Source organism: Urocitellus parryii, chromosome 8, assembly GCF_045843805.1.
Source record: "Urocitellus parryii isolate mUroPar1 chromosome 8, mUroPar1.hap1, whole genome shotgun sequence".
NCBI lineage: Eukaryota > Metazoa > Chordata > Mammalia > Rodentia > Sciuridae > Urocitellus > Urocitellus parryii.
In genome coordinates, this window is record NC_135538.1 from 135009862 (window position 1) to 135032574 (window position 22713).

The 22713-nt window shown below is 39.6% G+C and overlaps 2 protein-coding genes across 6 annotated transcripts in view; one reads left to right on the plus strand and one right to left on the minus strand.

Annotated features, from left to right (window-relative positions):
* The window catches only part of LOC113195538 (testis expressed protein 56), a 30931-nt gene extending 30073 nt beyond the window's left edge, over positions 1–858 (plus strand). Inside the window, exon 3 of the mRNA XM_026407111.2 lies at positions 578–858. Coding sequence (XP_026262896.2) covers positions 578–854 — 277 coding nt within the window. The 3' untranslated portion in view covers positions 855–858. The remainder of the gene's footprint in view (positions 1–577) is intronic.
* Positions 843–17613, minus strand: Eci2 (enoyl-CoA delta isomerase 2). Of its 5 annotated transcripts, none has more exons than XM_026407113.2 (10): positions 17506–17613; positions 15578–15740; positions 13439–13537; positions 12888–13079; positions 10729–10798; positions 8691–8793; positions 7735–7855; positions 3504–3593; positions 1947–2090; positions 843–1158 (listed from the first exon to the last, which is right to left on the minus strand). In XM_026407113.2, exons 1-10 carry the CDS (start codon positions 17538–17540, stop codon positions 1003–1005), a joined length of 1173 nt encoding a protein of 390 aa, XP_026262898.2. In that variant the 5' UTR covers positions 17541–17613; the 3' UTR covers positions 843–1002. The 5 variants fall into 5 exon arrangements, with proteins under 5 accessions (XP_026262898.2, XP_026262899.1, XP_026262901.1 ...); XM_026407114.2 differs by having other exon boundaries at positions 15578–15751; positions 17506–17594; XM_026407116.2 differs by having other exon boundaries at positions 15578–15730; positions 17506–17590.
* Positions 17614–22713: the final 5100 nt, after the last annotated feature.

Consider the following 22713-nt stretch of genomic DNA (forward strand, 5'->3'; position numbering starts at 1 on the left):
ATCTCTTCAATCTCTAGGTCTTAAGATCGCCAATTATAAAAGCAACAGTGCTTACCTCATGTTAGATTTCTGGCATCCTTTTTTTTTTTTTTTTTTTTTTTTGGTAGGGGATGATTAAATATAATGATGAGCATTAAGCACTAGTAAGTGCCCAACACAGACATAAATGGTTATTTCTAGTCATATATTTTCTATAGGACTGGACATTTTAAATACGATTAGTGGAACAAAAAAGAGAAATTAGAAATAAAAAGTTACAGGTTTGGTGGGTTATTTACCTGGAAGCTGATTCTGGAAGGAAAGGTCAAAAAGGAAAAAAAAAAGGTATTTAAAAAAGCAAAATATTCCATGCCAATTTTGTAGCCCTTGGAACTGCATCTCCAGTCCTTGTCAGGTCTCTCTTATAAAATACCACATTGAACAAAAATGAGGGCTCCATACCAATAAGGAGCACTGCTCTCCAATGAAACAACCCGTTTCCCCTCCATGCCTCTTTATTAAATTGGGGGGAAAAAAAGAAACTAAGATTCTTATTTGTTTTCTAGTAACTTGCTCCTTGCATTTGCTCCCTTGCTAGATGGTTGAAAAAGGACATGCAACCCACCGAGGATCTCAAGTCAGTAATTCAAAGGATGTCAATGTTCGGCCCGATTCAGTCAGTCACCACGTGTGGACGTCAAAGTGCTGTAGTGGTGTTCAAGAATGTAACTTCAGCGTGTAAAGCCGTGAACGCTTTCCAAAGCAGGATCCCAGGCACAATGTTCCACTGTTCCTGGCAGCATCGATTCATGTCAAAAGATGTAAGACTTTCTAGTTCCAATAACCTACGTGAATTCTTAAAGCTTGTTTCATAAGTTTTTATTCATTAGGGCTGTAAGTAAAATATTCTCATCATAATTGACATACAGCACTGGAAAAAGGCCCAGTGAAGTTTATTTAGTTAAAATCAGCACTAACCGCATAACCTTCCTTTGATGGTCTTAACTCTTCTCTAAGTGGCTGTCACAGTTTTGATTTTCTGGATACAAAGTTCATGAGAGCATTCATGCATTCCTCTGACAGCCATCTTCCCTGGAGGACAGTGCTTTCTTCAGCATTAACGGCATGTAGCTTTTCTTTCTCATTACTTCTGATCAACTCCTTTGAAATCCTCAAGGACTGATAAAACAAAACCAACAGGAAGGTTAAGAGTTCTTCTAACAGCAGTGGGATATTCAGTAATTCTGGTTCTTATTTCTCCCATGTTCACTTAACCAATCCTGTAAGACACATGTGTAATAATAAGACAGTGCTTCTCAACCTTTTATGTGCATATGAATCACCTTTGTAATTCTGGGGCAGGTCTATGATTATGTTTTCAAAAAGTTCCAGATGAATGCTAAAACTTCTGATTCCAGGATCACATTTTGAATAGCAAGAATAAAAGAGCAGTCAGTCATTTAACTACCCCATATAAAAAAAAGTAACAATCTCCTTATTGTGAAACCTCTCTGGTTTTTCATCTGAATTCCAAAGTAAAAAAACTCAGAAACTACTGCTTATAATCTAAAGTTATCTCCACAAAGAATTGCCCCTTGGCCCTGTACCATAGGAACGAAATATCTATTTCATAAGTTTTATAAAAATCAGTATTTCCAACATCATTAGTTATTTTTTTAAAGATTTTTTTTGTAGTTATAGATGGACATCATGCCTTTATTTTATTTGTTTATTTTTATGTGGTGGCAAGGATGGAAACCAGTGCCTCATACATGCTAGGCAAGACCTCTGCCACTGAGCTACAGCTCCAGCACTAACAGTAATCATTTTTAACCTCAAATTTAGATGTGCTTAAAATCAACTAAAGATAATGTCTTTTCTTTAAGATTTATTCCCTTAAGGTTTACACATTTTTCCCCTGGGGAAATTATTTTCAAGGTTTCTATAAGTAAAAGGTGAAGACTTACATTTGTGGGGAGCTTTGCATATGCTTTCAGCCTGGTCCAAACTTCTTTCTGGAAAGTGCTTTCAGGAAAAACTTCTGTAACGAGGCCTCGAGCACATGCCTCTCCTGCTGTTAACTTCTTCCCAAAAATAAGCATCTCAGCTGCCTGAAATAAAAAGCAAAGTTAAGATACTACCTTAATAAAAACAAAATTTAAGTTAACTGCAGAACTGACTGCTTTCAGAAGGCAAAGATTTGTTCATGGTCTTTTAAAGTTGCTTATATTCTCAATGAGGGAGAAGCTAATGACCTCAATGGGGCAACAGTTTTCAAACTGTGTGTGGAGACCACTGCAGGCTTCCATCTCTGTAAGGGCTAGATGGGCAACCATTTCTGTCCACCCAGGTTTGAAGAGGTAAGAACGGGCAAAGGCAGAAAGGACCTGAACCACGGCAGCTGAGCTAATGCTTTATAAACTATAATGATTACAAAAAAGGGTTAAATAACAACAACTCACAGTTATTGGGTCAAATGCTAGACATTTTCAAAATTCCATTACCTTGTGGTTTAGCTCTGATAAACCTGGTTTAGCTTTGACAGTTTTCTTTACCTATGTAGGCACTCAAATTATTCTACTTGACTTAAAGAAAGTAAAGATGACTCAAATTGCATTTCTTAAAAAAAAAATAAAAAGCCCATGAGATGATTAAGTGGATGTCCTTTCTCTGTTTGCAATTTGTCTTCCAGAAAAGCAAACACTATTCCAAGTGCTCTAAGCCTTCAAGTTGGTTCTGCTCCACTTTCCAAACCTGTATAATGATTTGGGGTATATGACAGCAAAATGAGATTAAAAGAAGAAATATTTTCATCAAAAACCTAGCAGCCAATGAATAGGCACAATCTCACCCCCGGCCTCTGAGATCAGGAAGCATGTTGGCTAAGCCTTTCCCTATGCCACGCTCTCCAGCTGTGTCACAATCCCTGGAGTCATGTACCAAGCATGGGTAACTAGGTTTCCATAACCACAGGGAAAGACCTGAGCAGCCACTTGGGAGTGGCTTGGGAGTCTCTTAATATCTTTCAAAACAGGCTGACGGAAAGGCTGTTGCTATTGGGAGTCACTTTGGAAACCTCCACGAAGCCCCACGTTTCCTAGTATTTCATATGACTCTGAAAGTGAAGATGCTGGTGAACCATGTTCAGTGGATGTGGCTCATCCATTTAGTAACTAAGTGGCCCTCAGCTGAGCAGACCTAGGGGGCTGGGCACAGTCCTTGTCCTCCCACTATGCCACAGCTGTGGAGAATCAGATCTTGTGCTGCTTGCAATCGAGATAGCATCAGGCAACTGGCTGAAAGGAGTGACCCAGTTTGGGAAGTTGCAGAAAATTTCCAATTTTCTTTAAGACCAGACACTTCCTAAAGCTTGGTTCCTCCACTTGTAAAACCCTTAGAGTTGGAGGTCAAATAGTTTCTATCTCTTTTGTACGTATCAGTAAGGGAAAGAAGAGAGAGTATGGGGTTATATTTGGAAGAGGAATGAAACATTAAACATTACTTTTAAGCTTCCCAGAAGTTACCTTGGCGGGGCCCATTATCTTCGGAAAAGTGTAAGAGGCACATCCCTCTGGGCTTTGGCCAAGTTCACTAAACGGAGTGTGAAATGTTGCCTATTTGGGGGGGGAAGAAAAGAAAACCATTTTTAAAAAATCACCACTTAATCATAATTTCAAAATGCTTAACAAAAAAAAATGTAGATTAGGATTATGCAGTGTGAAATCCACTCTTTTCAAGTCTTTATTCAATGACATAGTATATTTTTATCATGGCCTTTGGTGGTCAATCCCTTCCTTCTTGCCATCCCTGTGCAATCACTAATTGGCTCTCTGTCCCTGTAGTCTGGCTTTTCTAGCATGCTACATAAATGGAATCCTATGTTCCAAAGCCTTTGAGTCTCACTTCTGTCCCCTGGTCTAAAGCTTCTGGGAATCACCACACTGTTGCATATTAGCCTGCTTCTTGTTACTGTTGAATAGAAAGCCACTGTATGGATAATTTGTATAACTTGCTTACCCATTTGCCATTGGAAATGCCACTGGTATTGTTTCCAGTACTTTGTGCACAAAACTGTTCAGAAAAATATCAATTTGTTTTGATATACACAATTTCTATTTGTCAATTACTCCTCAATGAAGCTGAAGAAAAATTAAATATTTTTCAGATAATTCTAACAAAATAAGGTTGTTGTGAAAAGGTAGCTCTGGGTAAACATGTTTTCAGTACTTGTTGGTGAAGACCCACCAGTGTAATTGCTGGGTTACGCTGAACTTAAGAGAATAGCAGAGTCTGGACACTACTACCAGCCCCATTTGCTCCACCTCCTCACTATACTTTATTATCAAAAGTCCTTTTAATTTTAACCATATTTATGGGTGTGGAGCAGTCTCACCTTGTCCTAGTTTACATGTCGCTAATGATCATTGATGTTGAGCATCTTTTCATGTCTTATTAGTCATGTTCACATCTTTGGTGAAGAACTGCTTACGTATTTTTCTTGGTGTTTTTAAAGTTAGACTCTTAACCTTCTTTTTATTGATTTGTAAGTTGTCTTTTATATTCAGGTTATGAGTCTTACTGTAAATCTCATGCAAATAATAATATTCTGGTGTGGATTATCTCTCCATTTTCTTTTTTTTTTTAATTTATTTTTTAGTTGTAGTTGGACACAACACAATACCTTTATTTTAATGTGGTGCTGAGGCTTGAACCCAAGGCCTCATGCGTGCTAGGTGAACACTCTACCACTGAGCCACAACCCCAGCCCTCTCTCTCCATTTTCATAATGGGTGTTTCTCATATAGTTTCAAAAGTCATTTACTTTCTTTTCTGTGAAGGATTTATTCCTCTCTACTGCCCATTTTTATATTAGGTTGGTAATCTATATAGATATCTTAAAATATTAAGAGAGATTAGCCTGTTATGTGGGTTGAAAAATTGTTTCAATTTTCCCAATCTTTCATTTGTCTTGGTGACTTAAGAGTTTTTAATTCAACCCCCACCCCTGACTGGTGTTAGATACTAAATCAATCTTGATATTGCTTATTTGGAATATAAACATTTTTAATATTTTTCTAGATTTACTATTTTAAAATATTAAGTATTTTTCTATGTTCTTGATGACCAATAAATCTTTATGAAGGAGAATTAATTTATAACTGATAAGATATAAAAGAATATCTAGATTTTACTTCCTATAGTCAAACATGGTCTTTTTTAATGCATATTTCTCAGAAGATACAAATGTATAATGTATGCAACATATAAAGAAAAATATAAAAGAACATATCATTCATTAATATCATTCATCTTTTTCTCCCCTCATAAAGAAATATTATTCCAAGAATAAGTGAGGCTGGGTACAGGTACAGGCCTATAATCCTAGTGATTTGGGAGGCTGAGGCAGGAGGATCACCAGTCTGAGGCCAGCCTAAGCAACTTTTAGAGAGGCCCCAAGCAACTCAGCAAGACCCTGTCTCTAAATAAAATGTTAAAAAAGGCTGGGGATGTGGCTCAGTGGTTAAGTGCCCCTGGGTTCAATCTCTGGTACAAAAAAGAAAAAACAGTGAGATGACACAGCCTAAAAATATCACCTGAAAACTGAATGAAAATACCAACCAGACCTAAGGGGCCACAGACACATACAAACAAACTGATGATCAGCAGAAATTAGAATGTTTATATGATAAAGCAGCAGACGTAGTTAGGGTGTAAACTCTGGCATCAGACCGCTTGGTGCCTTTGGGATAGTCCCTTCCCCTTTCTGTGCCAGTTTCCCATCTGTAAAATGGGTATGAAAGTAACTATTTCACGGGCTGTTGGTGGAATATGTGAACGTGTGCGTGTGTGATGTGCACTAACAGAGTGCCTAGTACACAGTGAGCACTCAGATCCTTACTATTATGACATAACTTCTCCCTGTGCATTAACTCATTTGCTAACAGAAAAGCTTCCAAGCATTATTCACCACAGCTCATAAGGAAAAATGGCTAGAGTGAACTAATCACTGTTTGACTATGTGGGTTAAATATGGGCCCATGATTTAATGTGGTATTTATTCATGAAGCCAATGATGATAAATCCTAAGGAATTCCTTCAGTAGTGAAAAATCAGATGTCTCTCACAAGGTGGCAGATGAGAAAATTTTACCAGCACATAAACAAAGTCATTTGAAGAATCTGACAACTCTAGAGTCATTATTAGTTCTACAGTAAATATCCTAGGGTCGAAGTTCTGCGATAAATGTTATTGTGTCTTTCTTACAATGATGAAGTCTGGAAATGGATGTGGCTCCAGCAGTCAGGGACTGGTTACATTAGAGTAGTTATATAAACCAAACACTAGCACTGTTTAGCTCTGAAAGGTAAAATTAAAGACTACTTAAAAAAGACTGTGTATATGCAAGGTGCATATGACATGCTATAATAAAATACATATGTAGTGAAATAGTTGCTATTGTGAGCAAATTAACAATCTATCACCCTCACCTTTATCCCACCCTGACACATACATAACAGCACGTATAATTTACTCATTTAGCAAAGATCTTGATTACAATATGCTATTATTAACTATGGTCCTCACGTACACGGGGTCTTTTGATCCTACATATTTCCTACTCTGTATTCTTTGACCTATACTTTCCCATTTTCTGTCCCTGTGGAATTTTGAAAAATTTAGAAAAGTACACACACACACACACACACACACACTCTCTCTCTCTCTCTCTCTCTCTTTTTTTTTTTTTTTGGTACCAGGGATTGAACCCAGGGGCACTTAACCATCGAGCCATATTCCCAGTCCATTTTTATATTTTATTTTGAGCCAGGGTCTCACTACGTTGTTTAGAGCCTTGCCAAGCTGTTGAGGCTGACTTCAAACTTTGATCCTGCTGCCTCAGCTGCCCGAGTTGCTGGGATTACAGACTTGTGCCATCACACGCAGCTGCATGGAGTGATTTTTAACTTAACATTTTTCTTTGTACTTTTCTATAATTTTCAAAATCTTATTTTCCACGATGATAGAAACAAACTCTGGTAAGTACAAAAACTAAAATATTTAATTCAATGGTGAACATATGGCTATACTTTTTTAAAAAAATTTTTTTCAGTTGCAAAAGGACACAATATCTTTATATTGTTTGTTTATTTTTATGTGGTGCTGAGTATCTAACCCAAAGCCTCACACATGCAAGGCAAGTGCTCTACCCCTGAGCCAAAACCCCAGCCCTGGCTATACTTTGTTCTGGGGAAGGAACTTCTCAGAGATTCAGTTCTCTTATAAGAAAACCAAAGTATAGAGTATGTAATAACAACAATAATGAGCACATACAATAATCATCATTCTTATTCTAAAATTCTAAATACTAGGATTCATTTAGGGATCAAAGTCAACATGCACAACCTGAAATGATGCCATTTTCTTTTTGAAAACCAGCTTTTAAGTGTATCCTTAATCTTTCAGAGTAATATGAAAATGGAATGTTGAATAACTACTTTATCATTTGATCAGAATACAGAACCATCAGCACTGGACACTGTCAACCATAATACTGGTGTTTAGCAAAATTCAAGTTAATAATGAAGGAAAAATAAAATCTATCCAATTGAGCTAATTTTTTGGAGATTGATCTAAATACAGTCCATCCTACTACAGCCACGTGTAACCAGCTACTACCAACAACGATAAAACGATCCAGAGGATCTCACTTCATTCCAGTGGCCTGGCCTCCCATGTTTCTGGGAGCTGACTTACTTTGTCGGATGCATACACGACATCAAATAGCCCCAGAAGGGTGACCACGATTCCCACAGCTGGGCCATTTATCACTGCAACCAGAGGCTTAGGAAAATCTATAAAAGCATCTACAAACTCCCTATGAAAAAGGAAACAGAAAAGCATTAAATGTTCCAAGCGGGCAAGGAAGTTTGAATCTGAGAATAAATTTGAGACCCTGGCTCAAAATAAAATATACACACCAGCCAGCAGTGCTCCCTGCCTGGCCACTTCCTGGTCTTCCCCCCAGAATCACTAAGGACACCCCCCCTGTATGGCTCCTGATGGAAGCTCAGCAGTGAATCCTACAGGCCAAACCTCGTTCAGATCCTGTACCACGGGCAGTGAGCTCAAGAGATTACGACAGGTGACTGAGCACACGCTGTGCTATCCGGCATGGTGGGATTCAGACTCAGTGGGACAGAGAGGACAGGAAGAGCAAAGCTCTCACAGGGGTCTTCTGTGTCTTTCAAGACTACTTCAGTCTCCTGTCACCAGCGCTCATGGAAATCATCCACTGCCCTGACCTGAGGAGAATGTGCTAAGTTCCCCTGCCTCAATACGAGAGAATTTTATTTCCAATTCTAGTTCACCTCCTGCCTTCTAGTCAATCTCATGTAGAGTGGCCGGATGGACAGGGGACAGAAGTCAAGGTGATAGAACGATAGAATGAATGTCCACCTACTATCAGAGACTTGGAGAAATAAGCTTGTTCAAAGTCACAGTTAACTGCATCAGCAGAGAAGTAGGCATTTCACTTTTGCTCAAGTAAATACCACTTTGATATATAAAAATGAACCCCAGGAGGCTGGGCTGTAGCTCAGTGGTTGAATGTGTGCCTTGTGAGGCACTGGGTTCAATCCTCAGCATCACATAAAAATAAATAAAGATATAAATATAAATAAACCCCATGATCAGACAAATGTCACTCTTACCTCAGTAAAATGCTAGCATTTTTAGCTGTCTCCTCTATTGAATTGGGGGGAACATCTGTGAAGTTAGTCAGATCATTCCCACTACTGTAATAATCACCATTTCCTGTAAACAAGAAAACCAACCACCATTCATTTATGTATGCATTCGCTCTGTAATACCCAAGAATCTACCATGTGCCAGGCTCTAGGTGCCAGTCACTGAAAATACACTGGTGAACCAGCTATGGTTCTTGTCCTAATTTATAGACCAGCAAATTAGCTGGACATTGGTTTTAAAACACAATAATAAATTAGGCACAGAGGTGCAGGCCTGTAATCCCAGCAGCTTGGGAGGCTGAGGTAGGAGGATCTCAAGTTTGAGGTCAGTTTGGTCAAGTCAGTGAGATCCTATCTTGAAATAAAAAATGACAAGGACTAGGGTTGTAGCTCAGTGGTAAAGGGCCCCTGGGTTCAATTCCCAATAATGGCAAAACCAAAACCACTCCCCCACAAATGTACAGAAGGTAACTAAGAGACAAAAGAGAAGTGTCTGGTGATATGAATAAGGATCATGAGTTTGGTCTAGTCAGGGAGTTAATGGAGGGACTTTCCTAAGAAAAGGGAAAATTGAATTGAGATCTGGAGGAGTGGCAAGGCTAGAGAGGGAGAGAATAGGAAATAAATTCACACAGAGGGAACTAATGTGCTGAGGGTCTACACAGGGGTGTACCCCATGCGTACGATGGGCTGGAAAAAATAACCATGGCTGATGTAGAAATAGCCAGGGGAAGACGACAAAAAATGAAGATGAGTAGGACAAGACTGTTGGGCTTTCTAAATCCTACTAAGAAGTCCTGTCTTTATTTTAAGATATATTGAAGATGTGTGTGTGCCTGAGTGTGTATTTTTTTTTGTACAGGGGATTGAATCCAGGGGCTTCACCACTGAGTCACATGCCCAGCCCTTTTAATTTCTTATTTTGAGACAGGGTTTAAGTTGCTAAGTCTGGCCTTGAACTTGTGATCCTCCTGCCTCAGCTTCCCAAGTTACTGGGATTACAAGTGTACATTACCACCCTAGTATTAGTATAATCTACATACAATAAAATGATCAGTTCTTAAATGTTCGGTTTAATGAGTTCTGATCACTGTATTTACCTGCATGATCACCATCCAAAACAAGACACAGTGATCCCCACTCCTTATCCTCCAATGTTCCACAGATGCCTCAAACCTTGCAACAGAACCAAACTAGTATATAATATTTTGTTCCTCAGTCAGCCCTCCATATCTGTGGGTTTCACATCTGTGGATTCACCAACCGAAAATTTATGCCTAGGTACTGAACACGTACCAACTCTTTTTCCTTAATATAGTATGACAATTATGTCAGCACTGACATTTTATTAGGCACTATAAATAATCTAGTGATAATTTAAAGTTTACAGGCAGATGTGTATACGTTCTATGCATATAATGTGCCATTTTATATAAGGAACTTAAGCATCTGCAGATTTTGGTATTACTTGGGGTATACCATCATTCCGAAATGTTCCCAGGGGTTTTTCTGTAGTTACATTATCCCACCTGCCTCAAGGCAGTCACTTTAGGACATCAACCACTTTAGACTAGAACCTTTGTCTATTGCAAACCTTTATATAAAGTGAATGATACAATATGTACTCTTGTAATTGGCTTATTTTGTTGAAATATGCTTTAAAGACTGATCCATGTTCTTGTGCAGTTATGTGTTACTTTCTATTGCCGAGTAGCATTCCATTGCATGAATAGTCAACAATTTATTTATCCAGCTGGTTTAAGACAGCTTTTGCTTTGGCTACTGTGAATCAGGCCATCATGATGGTTCTTGTTCAAGCCATGTTGGGATACATGCTTATCCTTGAATTATTAAGGAGTGGGTAGCCCATGTCTATTATATGGTTATATATTTATAAATTAAAACATTGCAATACTGGAAAACATCTTCACACTTTTTCACTTAATTTCCTATTTAGTGGAAGACTCTCCAAAATAGAAATTTAATTAAGAAAATGTCTTACCTGTAAAAACAGTTATGGCTGAGTTATCCGTGCTTGCAGCTTTAAGTGCATGAATAATTTCTTTATACATCTATGTGAAGGGGAAGACGAGGAAAAGAACACTGAAAATAAGAACTCTCAGTCAATGGACTCACTCTGTCAATGTACAAGTCTGCTCTCACCAAACCTTTATATTGATTATATTTTAATAGCCAAAAAATGGACCAATATGCGGGGCATGGTGCCGCACTACTGTAATCCCAGTGGCTCGGGAGGCTGAGGCAGGAGGATCATGAGTTCAAAGCCAGCCTCAGCAACAGCGAGGTGCTAAGCAACTCAGTGAGACCCTCTTGAATTAAAAAATATAAAAAAGGGCTGGGGATGTGGCTTAGTGATTGAGTGCCCTGAATTCAATCCTTGGTACCTGCTCCCCCACTCCAAAAAAAGTGGACCACGATACCTAAAAGGATTTTCATTTGTTTTTTAATTATTTGATGCATATAATATACCAGACACTTTGGTAGATGCAGAGGAGCTAAAACCACTTTGTTTTTAAAGTGAGCAAAAAGGATGCAGACCTTATGCTTTTAGAATTAATACAGGAGATTACTATGCTCAAATGGAGCCACAGGTCTAAAGCATGAAGCAGCGTGAAGCTCATGGGAGGTGCTGAGGTTTGTTGAGGATGGCTGACGTAGGAGATGGTCAGAGAAAACTTTCCACAAAGCAATATCTTGCTGTGACCTCAAGAAAGAATAGGTGTCCTGGACAGTCTGGGAAGTGGTAAAGAATGCCACAGGCTAAGATTTCCAAGACACTGTAATAGTATTCAAGGACAATGCTCTCTAAATTTTAAATCAGCAACACATCTAAAAATCTTGGACATGTTGCTATTGCTATTAATGCATTTAAAATAGGTACATCGAGCTGGGGTTGTGGCTCAGTGGCAGAGCACTTGCCTAGCATTTGTGAGGCACTGGGTTTGATCCTCAGCACCATATGCAAATAAAATAAAAAAAATAAAGGTACATCAACAACTAAAAAATATTAACAAAAATAAAGTAGGTGCAGTCTCTATCGTAGATGACATTTCCATGTGGGAAAGAATGATGAAGAGGGCTGATATTTATGGATATAATAACACTGAAAAAGTTAAGGTATAGACTTTACATAATGCATGAACAAAGATGTAGTCATTTCCACTGAGGGAGGGAACAGAAAATAATTCCTTTACTATAGTAATGACACAGCATGGAAAGGTCAGTGGCATAAGCCAGATTTAGAATAAGTATATATAGATTTTCTTGCTGATTAGCTATGTGAACTTAAGTGTCTTCTTGTCTATTTTATTGTTAAATAACAGTAATAGGCTTCTTTTAAAAAATACAGCTCTGTGCAGAAAGTACTAACTCTTATTAGGCACCTGGGAAGACTAGCTATTAGTGTCAGGGTTACATAGAAACGAGTTAGGGTAAACGGAAATACAATTTTGAAAATTAAATGCCTTATCAACTATATGACCATCATGAAATGCTTACTTAAGAATATTTCAGATCAGTATGTTCTCTGTTCCACACTGCAATCGTTATAATCCCACTGAGCACTGGATAAATTCCCAGTAATTTATTTCATGTGGGAAAGGGCTGAAGTCCTTATTTTGTTATCTTTCTAGTTCAGGGACAAATTCAAAGTTGTCCTGGTAGAGCACAGTGGGGTTATGGTTTACTGAAGACAAAGTCCTTTGTCCTTTTCTCCTCTATTCATATAAAATAAAACTCCGTAAGAGCAGAAAAGTCCAACTGACAGTCAGACACTTTTGAGGGGCAGTTTACACTAATCTTAGAGTGCCTCTCTGCATATTCTCTTGTATCAACACATATTTCATTTATATTAACTTAACTGATTTGTGCTTCTATTCATAGGAAAATCTCAGTGCCCTTTGGATACATTGCTCCGACTCAAAACTCACAAATCCTAAACAAAACATGGCCAACCCGAAGAAAACAGTGGCCACTATTAATGATCTTGAACAAACCAAACCAGAGACATTTTTAAAATAGAAATAATGTTGAAGCTCAAAAGTTTCTTTTTCTTTCTTTCTTTCTTTTTTTTTTTGAGTGGAACAAAGAAAAGAAGAGGAGAAGAAAAACAGGACACACTCGCAAGGCGGGGAACATTACCGAAGTGGTGATGGCGTTTTTTTTGGTGGGCCGGTTAAACATGATCTTTGTGATGCCATCTTGAGAGGTCACTATGATGTTTTCAGATCCTGGTTGTTTCTCGTTGGCTGCTGCAGGCTTCACTTGGCTAGAAGACTCAGACGAAGGACTCAAACTGGACACCAAATCCACATAGTTCTGCCTAGCAGTTTCCTGAGGAGTAGATGACAAAGAGGTTCAGCTGACAGTCAATGAATAAGCACTTTGAGAAACATAATATGCTAACGATTAGCAGGCTGCAATAAATAAAAGAGTTCAAAGGCTCTGTTGATAATGGCTTGGTGAGAAGCACCAAGCTTCATTAGATGTCTGGCAAAGAAAATACAAGGCAACTGGGTGTAGTGGCACATGTCTGTAATCTCAGTGGCTTGGGAGGCTGAGGCAGGAGGATCATAAGTTCAAGGCCAGCCTCAGCAACTTATCGAGGTCCTAAGCAATTTGTGAGACCCTGTCTCAAAAAACAAAAACAAAAACAAAACAAAACCCTCACAGAGTATAACAAGTAAATTCACCTTGGGCAGGCTGCCAAGGGCATTCCATGCATCCCATTTGGCTTTATTGATGAAGTCCAACATGCTTGGTTTGGGTGTGTTACAAGGTCCTTCAGTGGCCTATGAAGAGGAGAGGGGTGATTAACGGCCAAATGTCCATGAAAATTGGAGCCCTAAATATTTAAGATCCATAAAATCCACAGATAGCATGAATGTCTCCCCCCATATAAATATAAAATATATATTTTATATAGAATCACCTGAACTCTCCTCTCACCCCCCCTTTTTTTTTAACATTGTTGCTGAAAACACACACAAAAAAAGATTGGAGAGAGAAAAGGTGCCATTGGATTAGTCCCTAAAATAAGTTATAACTACCTGCATATGGAAATAATGCAAGAGAAAGGCTCTGGGAAAGTGCTATCTGAAAAATTCTAATAGTTCCTTATTTTTACACTGATGATCATATATTTCACAAAAACATTCAAACCAACCATTTTCAAAAGAACTAGCCAACAAACATTTGGAAACCCACAGTATATTCTGAAAGCCCATCTATAGGAGCAAAAACCACACTGCTTGGGTGGCAGATTTCTGGTAACTGGACAACAGAATTGTAGCTGGTGGAGGGAGGGGTGTGGGCTGTCAGAACCACTAGCTCTCAGGAAACTTCACTGAAGGACATGTCAGTGAAAAGCAAAGAGCAACTATAGTTTATTTACTTGAGGTTAGGTGGAGTGGGTGTCTTGAGATAAATAAAACATTCTGTTCAGCTACTTCTTAGCATGGCAATTTAAAACTCCATGTAAAAATTTCTAAATTTTGTAATACAGTAAAAGAGGAAAGGGAGTAAAGGATGATGACTGAGTCATCCTGCAAGTGAGCCATCTGAAAAGTTGGACGGAACAGAATCCATAAGATAAGGGTTTGACCTTACTGGCTGACCACTCTCACTTCTGACACCAGTTTTTGAGGTATGAGGGGCGGGTATTCCCAAGACTACCCTCAGGTTCAATAATTCACTAGAAACAGTCACAGAACCCACTGCAAGCTGTTATACTCATGGTTACAGTTTTTTACAGAAAAGGATACAGATTAAAATCAGTCAAGGGAAAAAGCACACAGGACAGAGTTCATAGCAGAAGCAAATGTGGCAATTCTGTTGTCCTCTCCCCAGGGAGTCAGGACAGTGTAACTCAGAATCTATGTGTGACAATATTCACAGAGTCTTGCCAACCAGAGAAGCTCATTTCAGCTTTTATGTCCAGAGTTTTTACCAGGTCTGTATCATGCAAGCCTTATCAGAGAAACTGAAGCCTCCACCCTGTATTGTTTATACCTGGTGAGGCCCTACCACAATGCGAGACTGTCCAGGCACACAAAGGCATGCCAATCAAGAATACATACTTCAAGGGTTTAGAGATTATCTCCCCAAATCGGAGGGGGCAAAACCTTGTGTGGCAAAGTTCATGCCAATCATCTAACAGAAAAAACATAGGAGACCAGAGTGGCAGACGTGCCAGGGAAGTCTTTGGCATTATACCTTCAAAGCTTTGGTTTTTTCAATTTGCTATACAAAATTTCAAACACAAACCAAAGTATAATATTAAAATGAGTCCCTAATACTCCACTGCTCAAATTGAACAATTTTCAAATTTTTCTTCATCTATTTTCTTTCTTTTTGGCTATTTTTAATGAATCCCAAACATCAGGCTACCTCACCCCTCCACATTGAGTATACATTTCTTAAAAAACAGTTACATTTTCTTAGATAACCATGACATCATTAACAATAAATCCTATATAGTTTCTAAAACTCGGTCCATATTCAAATCTCCCCAGCTGTCTCAAAATAACTTTTCAGTTGATTTATTCTAATCAGGAGTCAAATAAGGTCTACACATTTGAATGTTATATTTTTAAAATCTCTTATGCTTTGGAGTGACCCTGAGGTGTTACATTATGCCCTACTAGTATTTCAAGTCCCAAAACACACACACACACACACACACACACACACAAACAGCCCTTCTATACTCTTCAGACAAAAGGCATCCATACACTCAAAATATTCAATTGCATTTTAGTAGACCTACAGCAAATGTATTTAAGGAGTCATTTGCTCAAAATGTCTCTAAATGTCAGACTTTAGGCATTTACCTGCTTATACAGGGCATAGAGTTTTAGCTTCACTTCATTTCCTGGATCCTTCGTCAAGAGTTTCAATTGATTCCTTGCATTTTCAAAGTCCTTCTCACTGGCTCTCATTGCTGTTCTGCTCATGTGCAGCTGAACTACTGGGAAGCGAAGGACCTGCAGAAGACTACAAATAGCCTGATTCTATTTATTTCCAGTCATACTTCTGCAGCCTTATATCTTACTGTTCTCACCACATCACCACATACACATGCCAAAATGCTGTGTAAATATTTTCTCTATACTTGTCCCAGGAAGAGAAACCAACATAGAAGCTAATCGTGGTAATTTTAAGATCACAGAGTTTTTTTTTTTTTTGAGGGGGGTGGCGATGCTGGGTATTGTACTCAGGGGCACTTGACCACTGAGCCACATCCCCAGCCCATAATTTTAAAATAATGGAAAAAAAATCTGCAATTCAGCGAGGCATTTGTATGCAATTCAAAACCACCAGCAGGAAAGTTTGTCCATGTAAATTTTGTTACAGGCAAGAAATAAATGAAATGCACTCAAGACAGAAGCCAGCAGAACAAGGGATTAGGATGCACAGAACTTAGTGGTGAGTCCTAAGGTCCTGAAACAGCCTCTGCACTCACTGATTAGTCATATGTAACTATTATCAGGTCAATTCTAGGCGACAAAACACTTGTCCCAACATACACACAGTGGAAGGAGGAAGACACAAGAAATGTCCAAAAGGACAGATGAACAGTTGGCATTCCACACACCTCTTCTCAGGAAGGTAGGAAGGAATCTACCTGTGCAGGAAAGTAGTCAGTGAAGCAGGCTCAGCAAGTGTACTCCATCCTCACAGGATACAAGACAGACAGGCGCAGAGCAGAAACAGCAAGCAAGGCAGGGGGTTAAGTTTTTAAGCACCCAAGTGAGATGGTGAACTTCAAAGCACAGTACTGAGGCCATAAGCAAAAAATTGGACGTTCACAATGATGACCCTGAATAATAAAGTTAAGGGCATTAAAAATAATTAAAACAATGGATACAAATAAAGCCCAAACCTAGCAATCATCATCACCTTCTTTGCATTTATGTTACTTGCAAATGGTACAATGACCTCAAGGTTTAAATCCTGGGATATCAGGAATTCTGTAAAATCCGCTTACAATAATTCCCCCCACCCCCCACAAAAAAGTGGTGGTGGGGGGCTCAATTTACCTGAATTTGGCACGGGGAAAATTTCAAGTAGAAAATAAAAAACAATTTAAAATGTCTTCAATGGGCTTAAATATGCAACTTCCCATCAAATGTGGTGTCAACTTAGCTATTTTAAAATGAAGCCTGGGTCTTAAAAACATATTGCAAAATTACGACCATTTAAGATAATAAAATCGCTCATAATTCCACCACTTCAAAGCAATCACCAAGTTCCAGGTTTTGTTTCGTACACAGATTCTTTTTGGGTGGTTTACAGTCAGGACATGTAACATTACTTGTTTGACTTAACATTATAACTCGTGTGTTCTCCAAAAGAAGCAGTTTCCAGCCCACTTTGGTGACAAGGGCTTTTCTACAGCGCTCAGCAAACAAGCAAACCCGTGTTTAATCGCTCTACTCAGTTTATCAAAAGACACTGTGCACCCTACAAGTTGCCAGGGTGAGCTGGCAGGCCGGGTACCCGGGTAAGTACCCGGGCAGCGGGGGCGGCTCTCCCACCGGGAACCAGAGGATGCATCCGGACTCTCCTGGGCCCAGCGGAGGAGGAAGGCACGCTGTGAAGGTCACCCTCTCGCTGGAAAACCACGAAGGCAAAACCCTGCAGCCGCCCAGACCAGATAACAGCGCGGCTCCCGCGAGACTGGCGGGAGGCAACCCCGCAAGGGCAGCGGTGTCCGGCGGGCGGACTTTGGACCGGGCGCCCGAGGCGTCAACCTTACCTCGGACTCCAGCAACGGGTCAGCCTCCCTGCCATGGTACTATCGCGAGCCGCGGCGAGGACGGAACGGGACGGGACGGGACAGGGGCGGAGTCAGGATGTAGCAGGCGACGTGGGCGGGGCCGAGGCTGGGGGCGTGGCCCGGGCTTGGGGCGGGGCCGAGGCGCGGGAAAGCTGCCAGGAAAGGAGGGACCGCGGGGCGCACGGGTAGGACTGGCTGACCTGTGCAGCTCGAGGGTCCCCGGCGCGTGACAGAGGCGCCCCTGGGCACTGGGCGACGGTGCTCGGGCCGGGGAGGCGTGAATGGGTGCAGCACGCGCTGTCCCCGGGCGCCCTAGCGCTCAGGAGAAGAGGACGTTGTCTACCGAACACCCGACCCTGCGAACGCTGCGACCGCCAGGGCACCGGGCGCCCTGCTAGGGTTCAGTCCGAGTGTCCTGCGGAGACTGGCAAGGAGGGGCCACTTCCCCCTGTGGTCCAGCCATGAGCTCTGATGGGCAGCCCCAGCCTTAGATATAGGAAGTGGGGGTCGCAGTTGAGGGGTTAAAAATAACCTCGTTATTCACCCCCAAGCAGGAGAGATTTACAGACCTGGAATATTGCCTGAGGATCAGGAGTGGCCTCTGAAATATTTTAAATCAACATTTTCATGTCAAATCTGTGCCTATTTTTGAGTTCTGCCGAATCTCTTACAAAGTATTTTCTTTAGGGAAAAATTAAAAAAAAAAAATCACGAATGCCCTTTAAATCTGGTGCTCAAGCTATGGGATCCAAGTAAGACTGGTGTTTGATTGTTTGTTTTTAAGATTTTTGTAGCTGACACATGTGAACTACCAGCTGATTGCGATTTTTTTTTTCAACAATCCTGCAAGTAAAATGATATCGCTTTGTTGTGCTGATGTGGATACTGAGATCCAGAAGAATTAACTAGTTGAGGACTTTCCCAAAGACCTGAGGGTTGCAAGTGAGCAGAGTCCTATCTTTAACTTATGATTCCAGGTCTATGGCCCTATAGTTTCATCAGGCAGATGTGAGTAATAGTGTAAGTGGGGACAAGATTGGAAGCCAGGTAGAACAATCTGGGCTTATTCTAAACTTTCTTTCGGATTCGATAAAGTGGAGGTTGGTTGTTTGAGCTGAGTCTCTCAAAGATCCTGACTTACACCAGTCTGAAGTGACCCTGGTAGGTCAGGAAAATGCTCTCAGAAATTGCAGATACTGGGAGAGCTGCATCTCTTGTGGAAACATTGTAAAAGTCTCTTGCTGATAAGCATTTTGGAGTTAAAACTTTGCACTGTCTTAACGAACTCTTCTCAGGCCTATTTTTACCATGCTTTCATATAGAAATGTGGTATGTAGGAAGTTAGCTTTTTGCCAAACTATAACTTAAAAAATAGAGTTCATCAAAGATTTATAAGATGGTAAAGAAAAATTTGAAAGATCTGTTTATATATTCAATGTAAAAAAGGACATTAGAATAGATTGCAAAATTAGATATAAACCTGATTAATAGCCACAGATCAATAAAACCATAACCTGTGGAGCAGTTTTTTCTTGACACATCATTTGCACCTATGCCCACTGTCCTTTACTAAAGCTTCATTTTATCTCAGTATTTGAGGGACGGGAGATGGTTGAGGTGACAAATATTCCTGGCAGAGGGTCACATTGGAACCACCTTTGGTCTACCAAACTCTTACCTGGAGCCCATGCTAAGCCATATTAACATGCTGCCATGGCTGGGGTTGGTAGGGAGCAGTTCTCAGTGTAAAGGAGCCATTTTGAGTTGGGTAGTGCTCCATGCCAAGGATTTTGGATTCTGCGTTGAGAGCAGTGGAGAGCCACTGAAGATACAACTTGCATACCTGGCTACACAGTGTTCAGTACAACCATAGGCTCCCAGTACATTCTCAGAGTATATAATGCTTCTAAATATATGAATAAGAACTATGGGGCTGAGGTTGTGGCTCAGTGGCAGAGTGCTCACCTAGCATGAGGCACTGGGTTCAATCCTTAGCAACACATAAAAATAAAATAAAGATATCTGTATCTATATCTATATATCTATATCTATATATATATCTTTAGCAACACATAAAAATAAAATAAAGATATATATATATATAAAAACTACAGTAGCTCAGTCAAGACCTCATTCAAAACTCTAATCTCCATTCTATGTTAGGTTCTCCTGGCTTTTGTGAAGATCTTGGAGAAGGGAATGTATAGTTTGTTGGATCCTACCTTCTATTGTCTATAATTTACTCAGTTTGTGATATTTTATTATAGCAACATAAAATGGACTAAGACACACACTCATGATTCTCTGATCTCCCCCCATGACTGAAAATGTCATCATGGGTCCCCTTTGCCTTTTGAACAAAGATAAACTTCTTAGCTTGGCATATAAGACCCCCAAGATTAGACCCTTGCCTACCTGCCTAGTCATCTCTCTTCAACCCCATGTGTGCACTTTCTATTTCAGATGAATCTGGGTAGCTCAGTTTCTGAGTCTCCACGTTGCCGTATTTTCTCACTGTGTACCCTAGCTGATCCAGGAAGTCTCTGAACCGCCCTCTGGCTGCATTTTTTCCCTCTGAGATCCTACAGTCTTGCCAGGCTTGTCTTTCTCCAAGCACCTGTGTCACTATTTTATTTCTGATTAGCAATTTGTCTCACTCCTCACCCCAGGGCACACCCTGGGAGGACTTCTACCCTATGTTAAGCTCCATTTCTTGTCTCTTGACAACACACTTGACCTTGAAAGTTTCTGCCTAGCTTATGTCTCCACATGTGATGATAGCTTCTGGGCCAAGTGCTATGTTTCTATTAAGCTGTCAGAAAATGTTGACATGAGTGTTCTGGTATTTTGAAGTTTTTCTTTTTCAGTGAGTAGTAGCTGGAAGCAAAGAATTTGACAGGTTCCTGTGTTGAATTGAATAAGGAAAAGTGGGGTGCCAAGAAAAGTGATGTCTAATGCTATAAACTGCAGGAGGGGAGAATCTATTATAGCTTCTTCTATGAGTCATTAAATATTATCAGTACCTATTCTTTGTTCTGCATCATAATTATTTCCTGGTTTAGTTTGATGACATTGCTGTTATGCTTTCTTTACAAAATAGTATTTTTTTCTAAATAATTTTGATATCATCTTCCCACACAAATGTATATGTTTATGTCAGAGATTTAAATAATAATAAGCTAGAATTTTACTTATGAGTGTTCTTTCTTGTTTCCAATTATTATAATTCAGAAAAGAAAGATATTTCAGATGTAAACATTTGGCTCATTTTTTATCACTTCTGCCTGATTCGCTTATACCTGTATAATTTGTTCATTCACCTAAGGCTCTTTTTGAGTATTGCAAAATCATTAACCCAACCTGGTACTCAAAGATTACTTTTCAATTACTTTTCTCTAAGAAGGAAATATTCCTCAGGTGTTCCCCTCTGAGAAAGATTGGAACTGATAGATATTTCTGGAAAAGAAATGGCTATTTTTTCTAGTCATTCCACTTTTTCCTGTTTACACCAAAGTTTAATTTATAGTTTGTTCAAACGCATAGGTCAGCTAAAATAAAATCAGCCAAGGAGGGCCACAAAGAGAATCATAAGATATGTATTAATTCCAGTGTTATCCGATTTTTCATTCATTCAGGGACTGAGAAAGATGATAAAGAATGGCATCCGTGGTTGGTGGGAGCAGGTGACATCCTGGTTGACTAAGCAAAGGTGATATAGCCTCCTCCCTGGTGTACTTGAAAGAAGAAAATTCTATTCAAATGTTGCCAGCTCAAGACTAAAATTTATTAAGAAGACACATTCATTCCTCATTATTCCCAAATTCTTTATTTACAAACTTGCCTACTTGCTAAAATATATTTATAATCTCAAAATCAATACAGGGTTTTCATGGTCATTCACAAACATGTCCAGAATGGTGGAAAATTTGACTTAGTGCAAGTACATGTTCACAGCTAAGGTCCTACAAGGTAATATATTGATTTCTTGTTTCAGCTGCTAAGCTCTAAACAAATGTCTAACAAGCTCTAAACAAATTGTGGACTATTTAGTGCCACTTTTTTTTCCAAATTTATGTGCTTTCTGTCAGTGATTTTGATATGTAAGGTGGTCATCAATCTGGGCATGGTGGTGCACATTTGTAATCCCATCTACTTAGGAGGCTGAGGCAGGAGCATCTCAAGTTCAAGGCCAGCCTAGACATTTAGTGAGACCCTGTCTCAAAATAAATAAAAAATAAATAAAAAATGTTGCAGATGTAGCTTAGTGATAGAGCTTCCTTCATTTGATCTCCAGTACTAGAAAAAAAAAAAAAAGGTAGGGTCCCCAAGCACAAAGCCAAAGTTCTGTGTATCTAGTGTTCCTACCATGAGAAGGCTGTGATGTGCCTTAGACATGATTTATAGTGCTGTTGGTGAGTTCATTGTTGACAAATCAATAGCATATCTTAATTAAGTTGACTTGAAATAGAAAACATATAGTATCACTATTATGATAACGCAAGATCACATATTGATTGGTGGATTAAAATGTTGTAACCGAAGACTCAAAGGAATCTAACCCTGTATTCCCACTAGGATTATTGGTTCAGTACAGTTTGTCCCTTGACATCCATGGGGAATAGGTTCCAAGACCCCTCACTAATACCATGGGTGCTCAAGCCCCTTATATAAAATGACATAGTGTTTTCATATAACCCAAGAACATCCTCCTTTGTACTTTAAATCATCTCTAGCTTGCTTATGATACCTAAGTTAATATCTATGCTATGTAAATAGTGATACTGTATGTTTTTTATTTGTATTGTTTTTTCTTGTCATATGGCTATTTATTTATTTATCTTAGAGTTTTTTTGATCTCACTTGGTTGAGTTTGCAGACGTACAACCCATGGATGTTCAGGGCTGACTGTGTACACGCCATGGGTGCGCAGGGTTCCCTGAATAATGACACATAACTATATATGAAGGTGACTTAGCTTGGGTTCTCCCAGAAGTAGAAAAAAAAATAAGAAAGGAATTTATTTGGAAAATGATCCCATATTCATGTGAGAGTGGGGAAGGAAGGAAAGTCAAGGAAAGCAGGAAATAAAGGCTGAATTATCAAGTCTGTTACTTCTGTGGACACCTGAAATTCAGTCCTGCTGGGAACCCGGGAGCCACTGAAGACCAGGTGCTTCAGAGTTATGTT

What these genes read in the sequence shown, in the direction of transcription:
- Eci2 (XM_026407113.2), bottom strand. Translation starts at nt 17,540, where the DNA reads ATGGCAGGGAGGCTGACCCGTTGCTGGAGTCCGAG. An exon ending in AAAACGCCATCACCACTTCG is followed by an intron (nt 10,799 to 12,887) that starts GTAATGTTCCCC and finishes CCCTTCACATAG; the next exon opens with ATGTATAAAGAAATTATTCA. An exon ending in AATGCTAGCATTTTACTGAG is followed by an intron (nt 7,856 to 8,690) that starts GTAAGAGTGACA and finishes CCTTTTTCATAG; the next exon opens with GGAGTTTGTAGATGCTTTTA.